The 14505-nt window shown below is 43.6% G+C and overlaps 1 protein-coding gene across 1 annotated transcript in view; it reads left to right on the top strand.

Moving 5' to 3' along the window:
* Positions 1-14505, top strand: part of SPON1 (spondin 1) — a gene marked incomplete at its 3' end in the record, with an annotated part of 287249 nt that overhangs the window by 170697 nt on the left and 102047 nt on the right. The window contains exon 6 of the mRNA XM_081240471.1: positions 3161-3309. Within this exon, the coding sequence (XP_081096597.1) occupies positions 3161-3309 (149 nt within the window). The remainder of the gene's footprint in view (positions 1-3160; positions 3310-14505) is intronic.

Here is a 14505-nt window from a genome sequence, read left to right as displayed (position 1 = left end):
CCTAGTGCCTTGAAGGTACCTATTATGTGGTTGATGTCATTCGATGTATTGAAATTTGAATAAATGTGGTATGTTTGAATCCTTGAATTTGGAATTAGCTGCTCCATCCCCTTTGCTCTGTGTTCTTGTTTCTAGAGCTCTGAACATGCTCGATTATAGGTAATCTGCTTATCCATCTGTTTCTCCACCCCCAGACCATGAGTCCCTCCAGGACAAGCACCATATCCAATTCCTGTTGGTGCCCAGAGCCTGCCACTGTGCTTGGCACATAGTAAATGGAAGTTGAATGAATAAACCAGAAAGAGCCATCTGGGTCCATCCCCTAATCCCCCCTGTGATTGTGCTTGTTCCTATTCTCTTATCTTAGTTCATATTATGTATCTCTTATCTCCTATATTGAATTAAAGGCAGGTTCACGTTTTACTCATTTTTGTAGCCTCCCAAACAACCGGGGAAGGAGGAAACTATAATTATTGAGGGTCTATTGTGTGTCAGTGATTGCACATATGTTATGTCATTATTTTAAAAATTGAATTTAATTCTTATAACAGGTCAATAAGGTAGGCATTATCACCCCTGAATTACAAAAGAGGGAGCTGGGACTCAGGGAAATAAAATAATTGGAATTTGACCAAGTTTACACAGCTAGTAAGTGGAAATGCCGGGATTTGAATCCCTGTCTGCTGGCTCTGAGACCCATGCCTTTCCTTTTTGTTGTTGTTGGTGTTTATTTTTAACAGCATGCAGAATAGCTGAGTGCTTTAGCCCAGTAGGAGTTAGGAACTCTGCTGAACTGAGATTTGAATTTAATCACATTGCGTCAAATCTGTGCCAGCCTGTTCCCAAACACTTCAAGCACATATACTGCCACCTTTGCATTTGACTGGATGAATGCTTCAGGAAATGTGTACTAAGCATTCACAATGCAGCAAGCTCAGTGCTAGGCACTGGGGATACAGTCTGAAGACAGGCTTCCTCAGTGAGCTTACAGTCTAGTGGGAAAACAGATGTGTAGAAGGGATCGTAAATGTGATCTATGCTGATAGGACAAACTAATAGTTACCAGTGGGGAAAGGGGAAAGGGGAGGGGCAAGATAGGGGTATGGGATTAAGAAATACAGACTACTAAGTATCAAATAGATAAGCAACAAGGATATATTGTACAGCACAGAGAAATATAGCCATTATTTTGTAATAACTTTAACTTTATAAAAATATTGAATCACTATGTTGTATACCTGAAATTAATATAATATTGTAAATCAGCTATACTTCAATTTTTTAAAAAATGTGATCAGAAGACAAGGGCCTAAGTCATTCTATGGTGGTCTTGGGAGGCTTCTGGGTAAATTATAAAGGAGGAATGAGTCAGCCATGACAAGAGGAGGAAAGCACAGAGGGAGCAGTATGTGCTGAGCTACTGAAGTGTGAAATTGCAAGTAGGTTGGGTTTGGAACGAGGGGACATTTTGGTGGAACAGAGCCGGGAATAAGAGATGCTGAAACTGGTCTCCCTGTGTTCACATCATGAACCAAAGGTCATGACTGGTTCTTACCCTTGCCCCTACACAAGCAGTGCTCTTGGCCTAGATGATAGCCAGGACATTCTCCCTACTCAGGAAGTGAGTTAGAGAAATAGCTGGCAATATCTCCATTCTCTAAGGATATGACATGGAGCTTGCATTTCCCTGATATGTGGGAAATAATGATCCAGCAGTTGGGCGGACCCATATGGTGATGTCATCTGCCTGGGTCATGTCATCCCTCAGCAGGCTGGGCAGGTGGCTTTGTGCCCATGTTCTTGATGTGCCTCTGGGTCAGGGCACCCTGGGGTAGCAGGTGGCAGATGTAAACAAGATCAGGGCCTGTTCAGAATCACTTTCTTAAGTGGTGGGGTAGCGTAGAGAGTTCTGCCCACTCTGGGCCACAGGGTGATAAACTGCAATTGTCAGCTGGGTCCACCCAGTTCAAGTTTTCCTCTTTGCTATGCCTGAAAATGTTCCTTAACTTAAGACTTTATAAAACCAACCACAGAATGCAGACAACTGAGCCAACCCTATGATGAATTGTATGTAACTTAGTAATCAATATATATGCATATATATTCATCACATGCAAAAACAAATCCAGGGTGGTGCTGGTGTTGACTCTCTCCTCTCCTTCCTCCCTCCTGAGATGGAAAAATCTTCAGGCTAAGTTCTCTCTTGGTCCTGTCCAGATCTTATTCTGTTCTCCCTTTGTGTCATCCATTAATTCCCTGCTACATCCCACTGCAGTCATCATCCTGCATGATCCTCACCAAACCGCAGTAGACTGGTCATGTTCTTGTATCCAAACCACCTTTCCCATGCTTTCACATGGCTAGCCTGCCTGCCCCTCACCCTGGAAGGTATGTAAAAGCCAGCTAAAAAGCAATTATACTCCAATAAAGATGTTTAAAAAAAAAAGCCAGCTAAAAACAGCAGTGCTTTTTCCCAGGAACTGTCAAGCCTAATTCCCCACTCACTCCCTTTACCTTTTGCTCCGTGCTGACCTCCCCAGCTCCACACTCCAATTTTGCTCCCTCTAATGCATTCTTCATGCTGCTGCCTGGATGATTTATCTAAAAGTCAAATGTGATTGTTTCGTTCCCCTGCCCAGAACCCTTCGGTGGTTTCAGACCCTTTCAAATGACATCCAAACTCATTTGAGCGGGTCCCTTCCTACCTCCCTGGCATCATTTCCTGCCTCTCCCGTTGACAGTTTGTGACACAGCAATGCTAAATTACTTATGGCTCCGCAAACACACAATGTTATTTAATGTTTCTGAGTCTGCCAGAAATAGCCTTTCCTCTCTGTTCTGTCTTACAAATCTGCTCAGCATTTAAAAATTCTCTCAACTTTCTTCTTCTCTAAGATCCTTCCAGACAGGAGTCATCATTCTGGGCCACTTCTGTGTCTTGTTTAGACATCTACCCATTGCCCTGTCATATATCTGCAAGACATACTTGCTCACAGGGACTGTCTTATTCATCCCAGAATAGCGCAGGACCTAACACAGGGCAGGTGCGTAGCCAACGCTGCTTGAATCATTGTCCAATTACACCTCCTCCCCATCCTTTAAGGGACTTGTGTTTTAGCCACATACACACTGATACCTGCATCCTGATTGGCTTTCCCAGGTCGGGCAAATCACTGGTCTGCAATCATCGGCGGATCCCACTCCAAGAATTACGTGTTATGGGAGTATGGAGGATATGCCAGCGAAGGCGTCAAACAAGTTGCAGAATTGGGTTCACCAGTGAAAATGGAGGAGGAAATTCGACAACAGGTAAGAAAAACAATCACAGAAGGACCAAAACCCAGAAATGCAGTCAAGCATCCTTTAGCTTTCTTTCCCAGGGGCTCGAAATTTACAGTACAATGTGCTGGAAAAGTGGTACCCTAGGAAGTGAAATCTATTTGCTGGGTTTGAGGGGGTTTATGTTCAGTAGAGGACAGAGGCACAAATGTCCATCTTGTCATCTCAGATTTTCCCTAACTGCATTTGTGGTTTCTTCAGCTTGTGCTAAAAGCTGCTACTGTGGCTGCATTGTTGGGATACCATGTCTCTGTTCTCCCAAGGGTCAGTGCAGTGGATTACGGTTTTCTTACTCTGATCCATGAGAGGGTTGGGGGAGTGACAGTCACTCTAAGCTAAAATCACCATTTCCAAAGAGAAACATTTATTTATTGACACATGCTTTTTGCATCTATGTCTTGAGGTGTTTGATAAATTAGTCAGTGATTAATCATAATCATTATAGATGGAAGCATCTTTTATGTACCATGTACTGTGTCATGTGGGCCCAGGAGCTGGACTATTATCTAGGACCCCATTCATACCAATGAGAGATAAGGGAGCAATCGTCCATCATTCTTTTCTGTCGGGAAGTACCATCATCCCTCATCAAAAGCACTAGAAGGAGGCTGATGAGGGATCTTGAAAGAAGAGCTATGGTTTTTCGAAGGTCATTCACAGGCTGCACTGTGGGGAGGAGATGGTCCAGCTTTGGCCATCACTACCCACAAAAGCCCTTTGGGCCTGAGAGAGCTGGGCAGGCACCCACATCTCACTGCTCACAAGTGCGTAGGAGGAAGTAAAGAAAGAGCAAACGGTGCTTGGAGTGTGGTCATTTCCAGCACAGGTCACTGAGGGGCTTTTGCCTGCTCAGGCTCCTGCTCACATCTCCTGAGACAGTGCAGGGGCCGTGAAGACACTGGTCCCTGTATCTCATGATGTGTATTGCAGCAGGGCAAGCAGAGCTGAGGCCCCTAGCCCTTCCTCCTGACGTCTACCATCTGGACTCCAAGCTCCCACAAACCCTAAAGTGAATGCAGCAAAGGTCACCTGATTCCTACTATAATCCCCTGAGGAATTCTTTTGGACCAGAGTCCAAAAACGCCCAGGAATTAGCTTATGTTTCTCATTAATTTGATTTAAAACCTTTCTCTATTCTCAGAAAAAATGTTTAACCCAGTGTTTTGAGACAGCATGTCATTCATCACAAGTTTATCTTACCAACAACTTCGTGTTTCCCTGACTCTGGCTGCCATGCCTTGTAACTGGCATCACTCATTCGGGCTACAGCACGACCATGTTCATCTGCAAAGTCATGAAGGGCTTCATATTGGTCCTGGTCTCTCCAGCCTGTCATGGAGGCAGTATCCCTTGTTTGGGTTCCTGGTTCTCAAGCATGGAATTGTGATACACTGGCTATATCTGTTCTGTTGTGTCGTATGTTGAAAACCATCTATTACAAATAATAGTTGAAATACTAAAGTTTGCAAATTAATTAGATCAAGGTCAAGGGCATCTTCATAATAATGCCTGTGTCACTCATTGGCTGTCTTGAGAGGTTTCTGGAGAGATGGGAAGCATGTATGAATTGTGAGAAACTGAGACCACATTGTACCGGCAAGCATTATCTGTCATGTGTCATAGCAGTAAAAAGGCTGAAAACTGATGGATGGAACCCCCCGCCTTATGCCCCGCTTAGGAAAATGTTCTTTGCTCAGCGTGTTCCTAATCAGCACACCTGGGATTAGCCTCTGTACACACTGACGATGTCTGGCTCTCCCAGCTGGCTAGTGTTCTTGACATTAAGTCATAATAATGTTTAATTATGGGTATTGCACATGGGAGTTAAAAATCCCACTGAGGGCTTCCCTGGTGGCGCAGTGGTTGAGAGTCCGCCTGCCAATGCAGGGGACACGGGTTCGTGCCCCGGTCCAGAAAGATCCCACATGATGCAGAGTGGCTGGGCCCGTGAGCCATGGCCTCTGAGCCTGCGCGTCCGGAGCCTGTGCTCTGCAACGGGAGAGGCCACAACAGTGAGAGGCCTGCGTACCGCAAAAAAAAAAAAAAAAAATCCCACTGAGCATGTCCTAGGGTTTGTCACCACCTGTCAGGCCCTCTAGATGCTGAACATGTACTTCTAGCTCTCACCTCTACTTGGAGAAGACAATATTAAATTTCCCGTTTTTTCTGATAAGGAAACTGATAAGGTCAATAGTTAGAGAATTCCAGAACTTGAACCCAAGCCTGTCTGACTCCAAAACCTGTATGTCGTACCAGATACATAATTTGCAGAGCCTAGTGAAAATGTGGGGTCCCTTGTTCAAAACTTAAGAATTTCAAGATGGTGACACTGAATTTCACAGTACGGGGCCCTGAGAGTCTGAACAGGTCACACACTCATGAGGCCTGCCCTGCTCATCCTCCTTCCCTGCCCCACAGAGAAACTCCTCTCTCCAGCCTCTGAAATAAGCCTGTTTCCAGAGCTCTGCTAAGCCATGCATCCAGCTCCCCAGGTCCTCAGAAAGTCAGGAGGATAGAGTGATTTCAGGGTCCCTTCTCTTCCAAATAATTCATGGTTCTAAATATTGTTCCCTGCAAGCACACAATTTATTATATTTTTCTGGAAGTCAGGTAGAAACGGCATAAAAAAGGAACAAGAATATGAATCTTCCTAGAATATAAAAGTGTCCTCTGAATAACCAGGAAACTGTTTGAACACATCTACAAACTAACACAGTGTTCTCAGCCTTTAATACATTATATCCTACCAGCTGCTCTATCAAAGAACCCGAGTACAACCAGGATGAAAATAAAAGCCCTATTTTCCCAAGAAAGACATTTATATGCTTCCCAGCCTTCTCTTATTATAGACTTATAGCTTGCTGCAAGTTTCAAGGGCATTAAAAATCACAGCAGATATGGTTGGAGGTAAATCTTATGCTAATGGCTTTCAAACACAAATGAACAAAAATAATAATCGCATTAGTAGTGGAAAACTGTAATAATATTATTGAGTATAAATTTTAATGTTACTATAACTTCAAACCACCAAGAAAATAAATGAAGAATTACAGTAGCATTATTGGCAATAATGACACTGGTGGCCAGAGAGAGTGGGGGAAGGGCACAAGGCACACTTCTCAGCAGGGGACAGAGGCAAATGGGTCCTGGTGGGGACTGTGGATTAGAAATACTGAACCAAGCCTGGCCTGGCAGGTCACAAATGAGTAACCCAAGGCAGGTAGAGGCAGTAGGGAATGGCAGATCCTAGGTAGACCCAGGACCCGAAAGTGAGCTGGTGTATACTCATCTTATGAAAATGTTTCACTAAGACCATTTCTACTTCATTAAGTAGACATCTATGGCATGTATACTAGGTGTCTGGTTCTCTGCTGGATGTGGCCCAAAGATGGTGCCCCCTTCACCATGTTATTCATGCTAGAAAGCTAGGCATCATCCTTGATCGTGCCGCACCCCTGTCCCAACTTCCGCCTTCTCTTCTAAATTCCTCCAGGTCACTTCCTCATTACCGCACCTCTAGTTAAACCATCCTCATCTCTTGCCTAAATTATTGCACTAGCCATCTGGTCTCCCTGCCTTCAATCCTCTTCCTGTTTTCCACACTGCCCCACGGCCATTTTATAAAATACCAATTGGATTATGCCACTCTCCCAATTAAGATGTTTAATGGCTCCCGATTGACAGCAAGATAAAGCCCAAACTCCTTATCCTAGCTTGAAAACCCTCTATGATCTGGCCTTGTTTACCTCCCCCATCTTATTTCTTGCTGCAGCTCTAAGCTATACCCATGCAGAACCTCTTTCAGACTCTCCAGAGCCATGTCCCTCTTGCATCTGGGCCTTCTCTCAGCCTGGAAAACATCTTCCAGTGCCCCATCAACTGTTGAACTCCATCTATCCTTCAGGACTCAGCTTAGATGTTCCTTCTTCCTGGAAGCCTTCCTGAATTCTGTACAAAATCCATGCCCTTGCCATGTGCTCCCACAACACCCTGTACCTCCCCCATCATCATCATCATCACGTAATGATGCAAGTCCTTGTTTGATGTCTCTCCCTCACTAAACTGCAAAGTTCAAATCCATGCTTTCCATCTCTGTGTCCTCTGAGCTGGGTATAGTTTTAATTGCTTCATAATTGTTACTTGCATGAGTAATTTACTTGATAACTTTACTAAACATCTACTAAATAAATGCCAGGCATTAGAGATCCAACAATGAACAGATCATTCCCTGCCTTCATGGAGTCTGCATTCTAATGGGGGAGACAAGAAGAAAAAAAGGGTTAAATAATTATAAATTATGGTAAGAGGAAGAAACCAACAAGAGGTGGCTAGAAAACAGCAGTAGGGTGGGACCTTGTTAGTAAGGTAGTCAGGGAAGGTCTTTCTGAGACCATTAAGCTGAGACCCAAAAGAAAAGCACAAGGAAAAGATCATTCTAGATGGTGACAACAGCATGTGCAGAGACCCAGAAGTAGAAAAGAGCTTATCATGCTTGAAGAACTGACAGAAGACTGGTGTGGCAAGAGGGGAATCAGTGAGGGGGAGTGTGGCTCTGTGTGAATGCAGGACACACTGTCTCCAAGCTGGAGAAATTCACAGCTTGGGCTGGAGAGGTGGATACATAAATAACTATTTCCGTATAATGTACTTAGTTTCTTTAAGGGAATCTCTGCAGCAGCTGAGGAAATGCAAACATTAGACTGTGGCAGCCCTTGAAAGTGCCATTCTCTGGGTTCCCCCCCCCAAGCCTTTAACATCCCCCCTATCCCCTGAGGACACATATTCGTTTCCCTGTCCCTTCCTCTGGGCAGGCTGGGTGTGGCACCCCTTCCTGGGGCGACCACAGCTCCCTGTGCAGTCCCTCTCTTAGACTGAATGGTCCCTGCTTCCTTCCTCCCTCCCTCCCTCCCTCCCTCCCTTCCTTCCTTCCTTCTTTCTTTCTTTCTTTCTTTCTTCTTTTTCTTTTTCTTTTTCCTTTTTTAAAAAAAATTATTGGAGTATAGTTGCTTTACAATGTTGTGTTAGTTTCTACCATACGGCAAAGTGAATCAGCTGTATGTATATAGGCATCCCCTCTTTTTTGGATTACTTCCCATTTAGGTCACCGCAGAGCATTGAGTAGAGTTCCCTGTGCTTTACAGTAGGTTCTCATTACTTATCTATTTAAAACATAGAATCAATAGCATATATATATGTCAATCCCAATCTCCCAATTCATCCCACCCCACCCCTTTTCCCCCTTGGTATCCACACATTTGTTTTGTTCTCTATGTCTGTGTCTCTATTTCTGCTTTGCAAATAAGATCATCTATACCTTTTTTTTTTTAGATTCCACAAATATGTGTTAATATCTGATATTTGTTTTCCTCTTTCTGACTTACTTCACTCTGTATGACAGTCTCTAGGTCCATCCACGTCTCTACAAATGACCCAATTTCATTCCTTTTATGGCTGAGTAATATTCCATTATATATGTGTACCACATCTTCTTTATCCATTCATCTGTCATTGGACATTTAGGTTGCTTCCATGTCCTGTCTCTTGTAAATAGTGCTTCAATGAACATTGGGGTGCATGTGTCTTTTTTTTTTTTTTTTTTTCAGTACGCGGGCCTCTCACTGTTGGGACCTCTTCCGTTGCAGAGCACAGGCTCCCGACACGCAGGCTCAGCGGCCATGGCTCACGGGCCCAGCCGCTCTGCGGCATGTGGGATCCTCCTGGACTGGGGCATGAACCCGTGTCCCCTGCATCAGCAGGCGGACTCTCAACCATTGCGCCACCAGGGAAGCCCACATGTGTCTTTTTGAATTATGGTTTTCTCTGGGTATGTGCCCAGTAGTAGGATTGCTGGGTCATATGGTAGTTCTATTTGTAGTTTTATAAGGAACCTCCATACTGTTCTCCATAGTGGCTGTATCAATTTACATTCCCACCAACAGTGCAAGAAGGTTCCCTTTTCTCCACACCCTCTCCGGCATTTATTGTTTGTAGATTTTTTAATGATGGCCATTCTGACTGGTGTGAGGTGATACGTCATTGTAGTTTTGATTTGCATTTCTCTAATGATTAGTGATGTTGAGCATCTTTTCATGTGCCTCTTGACCATCTGTATGTCTTCTTTGGAGAAATGTCAATTTAGGTCTTCCTCCCATTTTTCGATTCGGTTGTTTGTTTTTTTGATATTGAGCTGCATGAGCTGCTTGTAAATTTTGGAGATTAATCCTTTGTCCATTGTTCCATTTGCAAATATTTTCTCCCATTCTGAGGGTTGTCTTTTCATCTTGTTTATGGTTCCCTTTGCTGTGCAAAAGCTTTTAAGTTTAATTGGATCCCATTTGTTTATTTATTTATTTATTTATTTATTTATTTATTTTCTTTTGCGGCACGCGGGCCTCTCACTGCTGTGGCCTCTCCCGTTGCTCCGGATGAGCGGGCTCAGCAGCCATGGCCCACGGGCCCAGCCACTCCGCGGCATGCGGGACCCTCCTGGACCGGGACATGAACCCGCGCCCCCTGCACTCGCAGGTGGACCCCCAACCATTGCGCTACCAGGGAAGCCCCATTTGTTTATTTTTAGTTTCATTACTCTAGGAGGTGGGTCAAAAAAGATCTTGCTGCGTTTCATGTCAAAGAGTGTTCTGCCTATGTTTTCCTCTAAGAGTTTTATAGTGTCTGACCTTACATTTAGGTCTTTAATCCATTTTTAGTTTATTTTTTGTGTGTGGTGTTAGGGAGTGTTCTAATTTCATTCTTTTACATGTAGCTGTCCAGTTTTCCCAGCACCACTTATTGAAGAGGCTGTTTTTTCTCCATTGTATGTACTTGCCTCCTTTGTCATAGATTAGGTGACCATAGGTGTGTGGGTTTATCTCTGTGCTTTCTATCCTGTTCCATTGATCTATATTTCTGTTTTTGTGCCAGTGCCAGATTGTCCTGGTTACTGTAGCTTTGTAGTATAATCTGAAGTCAAAAGCTCCGTTTTTCTTTCTCAAGGTTGCTTTGGGTGTTTGCGGTCTTTTGTGTTTCCATACAAATTGTAAAATTTTTTGTTCTAGATCTGTGAAAAATGTCATTGGTAATTTGATAGGGATTGCATTGAATCTGTAGATTGCTTTGGGGTAGTATAGTCATTTTCACAATATTGATTCTTCCAATCCAAGAACATGGTATATCTCTCCATAAGTTTGTATCGTCTTTGATTTCTTTCATCAGTGTCTTATAGTTTTCTGCATACAGGTCTTTTGCCTCCTTAGGTAGGTTTATTCCTAGGTATTTTATTCTTTTTGTTACAATGGTGAATGGAATTGTTTCCTTAATTTCTCTTTCTGATCTTTGGTTGTTAGTGTATAGGAATACAGGAGATTTCTGTGTGTTAATTTTGTATCCTGTGACTTTACAAAATTCATTGATTAGCTCTAGTAGTTTTCGGTGGCATCTTTAGGGTTTTCTATGCATAGTATCATGTCATCTGCAAACAATGACAGTTTTACTTCTTCTTTTCCAATTTAGATTCCTTTTATTTATTTTTCTTCTCCAACTGCCATGGCTAGGACTTCCAAAACTATGTTGAATAATAGTGGCAAGAGTGGGCACCCTTGTCTTGTTCCTCATCTTAGAGGAATTGCTTTCAGTTTTTCACCATTGAGAATGATGTTTGCTGTGGGTTTGTCATATATGGCCTTTTTAATGTTGAGGTAGGTTCCCTCTATGCCCACTTTCTCCTGCTTCTTTCCTTTTCCATCTCCCAGGCATGTGCTATGTCCCTGGAAGGCGAGCACTTGTTGATTTTCCTCACCGCTCTGTTCTTATTCTATTGCTTCATTATGGTTACTTTTAATGTTTTCAATTTTAAACACATCTAATTGTGTCATTCAGATTATTCTGTTATCTCAGGGTCTTAGGAACTAATGTTCATTTGATGAACTTGCCCTCTCTCCGCATCACTAGTTTCCTCATTTGATTTTGGATTGTTTGCTCATCTTCAGTGGGTCTTTTTCTTTGTTTCCTGTGGGAGTCCTCTGTGCCCAAGTTGTGTGTACCCTCAGGGGGAGATTGTATTTTTGTCTTTCCACCCAAGTTTTGATGGCATTTCTCAGCTTAGAGTTCCCCACTGCCAGGCCAATGTAAATATGGACTCTGCACTTACACATGGGTGAGTCTGGGGCTTCTATTTCTTGAAGGTGAATTTTCATTCAAGGGCCTGGACAAAGGACAAGTTTCCTTGCCACCTCCCCAAGTGACTGATGGAGGGTTTTCTTATCCCCGTTCAGCCCTTCAAAATGTCCAGCTTGATGCAGGGGTGTCTTCCCACATCTCACCTAACACCAACTTGAGACCTCCCCTTCTATCCCTGCATGGCTTTAAAACCTCCACCTCTAGCTCCAGGGGCCATACGCCAGGCCTGGCCCCATGCATCAGCTCCTACTCACAGTTTTTGGTTAGACTTTCCTCCTCCTTTCTGGCATCCAGGGAATTTTTCTAAACTCCCTTAAGCATTTTTGAAACTTTGTCCTGCTGTATTTTGTCTAGCATTTCTACATGTTTGTAGCAGGAGGGAGACCCTTTTGCATCAGCTCAGTCTTTCATGTTTTCTGATGTCCACCTAGCATCTCCAGCACTTCATACACTGTCTCACACGCAGTAGCTGCTCAACCAATGTCTGAATTGGTGAATTGACACACAAGCTATAAATGTCTTGTTGCCAAATTAAGTCGTATGGACCCTGCTTGGGCCCTAGCTTGGCTGAGGCTCTCTGCCTTGGCAGAGAGGGCTCTTTTTCCATTCTGGTTGCTCTGGTTCAAATCAGTGAATAACAAAACCTATGCTGAGTTCGACACAGCACAAGCTTAATTCAGGGGTCAAAGAATGGAGAAGTGGGAACTAAGGTTCACAGATCAACTTCTCGCCCACCTGGCCAGAGGGGTTTAATTTTAAAGGGTAAAGACAAAGGGAGGAGGAGTGAGGCTAATGATGGGGAGGTATATGCATTAGTCTACTGGGGAAGGGGCAGGGCTTCTTCGAGGGAGAGGGGTGCCATCCCTTTTTTATCCTTTTTTGGTCCTTAATGTTCAGTTACAGCCCCTGGTAGGTGTGTTATTTAATATGCCAATATAGTAAAATTAACTTGTAATGAGACTCAGGGTCTGTTGGAGGTCAGATTCATTGCTATCTTGGTCCCGGCTGTTTCCATCTGGGTTTTTTTTGTTTGTTTGTAGCTTCCTTTCTTATCTCTGGGCCCTTTAATTTAAAGATTTATGTTCACTCCTGCTAAAGGTGGGGGATTGGCAGGATTTGAGCAAGGACATTCCTGCTAAAGGTGAGGGTTAGAGGGTTGTGAGCAAAGACCTGGAGCAGCTCCGGCAACAGTCTCTTGCATAAAATCAGGAGCTGTGAATGGGTACTCACTTATGAAAAAATGCTAGAAAAACATTCCAACTTTTATATTTCTAGAAATACAGGGAAAAGAACACTCCAACTTTTATACTTCTGTAGATTTAAGTCTTCCCTGACCATAAGAGGTCAGATAATGGTGGACCCTAACATAGACATTGAGTATTTCACCTTCAGGAGGCCTCACTTTGGCGGATTCCTTAAACCTGCTGCCAGGATTATCACAGATGTTCTTTTTCTTTAAAGCTGAAACAGTTTATAAGCCTCTGGAAACTGGTAGAAAGAGTTTGAGAATTTTCTTTTCTCATCTCCTTTAAATCATTAGAGATAACAGATGTCTACTAAACTTTTATTTTTCCTGATTTTTGATTTTCTAAACTTGTGATCCCTTTCCTCTAAATGAAATTAAAATCATTGCCTGATTTCTGATGTTTTCCATGAATCGTGACATGCTGCCTCATCTGATTGAGAAAGTCTCTCTCTCTCTCTCTCTCTCTCTCTCTCTCTCTCTCTCTCTCACACACACACACACACACACACACACACAATCAGCTTTTATTCATAATAATAAAGTTCCAATGATCTTCAGTGCTTGTGAGAAGTAGTACCATATAACAGCTAAAAGCATTGGCTCTGAATCATGACTCCTGGGTGCAAATGCTAGTTCCAGCTCTTACTTATTTTGTGACTTTGGACAAATTGCTCAACCCCTCTGTGCCTTGGTTTCCTCTTCTATCAGATGAGGATGGTAATATGCCAACCTCACAGAGTTACCATGAGGACTAATGGAGCTGATGCATGAAAAGTGCTTGGAGCAAAGCCTGCCCTGTAGAAAGTGCTCACTAAGTGTTACCTATCATTACCATGTTTTCATTCTTTTTTTTTTTTAATGTTTGCTTTTTTTTTAATTAATTAGTTTATTTATTTTTGCTGTGTTGGTTCTTCGTTTCTGTGCGAGGGCTTTCTCCAGTTGTGGCAAGTGGGGGCCACTCTTCATCGCGGTGCGCGGGCCTCTCACTATCGTGGCCTCTCTTGTTGTGGAGTACAGGCTCCAGACACGCAGGCTCAGTAGTTGTGGCTCACGGGCCTAGTTGCTCCGCGACATGTGGGATCTTCCCAGACCAGGGCTCGAACCCGTGTCCCCTGCATTAGCAGGCAGATTCTCAACCACTGCGCCACCAGGGAAGCCCATGTTTTCATTCTTGGTCTCCATTTACTCATCAGTAAAGTGAGGGGTCTGTCCTAAGACCGAAGAGCCCCTGAAGGAGCTAGAAAAGTTAATGATTCTAAAGGTTCAAGTTCATCATGTCAGTCCCCAGCCTGAGAACGCCACAGGATGAGGACACCCCTCCTTTGCCATCGCCCAGGCTCTGTCTCAGCCTGCCTCTCCCACCCCCGCTTAGCAGTGTCATTTCCTGATGGCCCTAGCCCTCTGTCCCAAAGTTGACCCTAAACAATTTGAAGGCAGTAACCACATCCTCATGTGAAAAAGGAGCCACAACAAAACTCCATGCCCATTCCAAATCTATTCCTGTGCATGTATTCTTCCCCTTCCCTGGAACAGCTCTATCTGGATGCCCACAGGAGCTAGTTCAATGCCACCTCCAGAACAAGGCCTAGAGGCAGCCCAAAACAGGAGATCTTCCCATATACAGTGGGACACCTGCCAGGGGTAGAAATGCAGACAAGGCTTCCAACCCAAGAAAGGAGGTAGTCTAGTGAAGCCTCTTTGTTTTTAATTTTTAATACAATTTTAAAGGTTACCTTCCATTTACA

The sequence above is a fragment of the Mesoplodon bidens genome, assembly GCF_964165515.1.
Source record: "Mesoplodon bidens genome assembly, chromosome: 7".
Taxonomy (NCBI): Eukaryota; Metazoa; Chordata; class Mammalia; order Artiodactyla; family Ziphiidae; genus Mesoplodon; species Mesoplodon bidens.
Note: the sequence above shows the minus strand (reverse complement) of the source record. Positions and strands in the feature narration are given on the sequence as shown.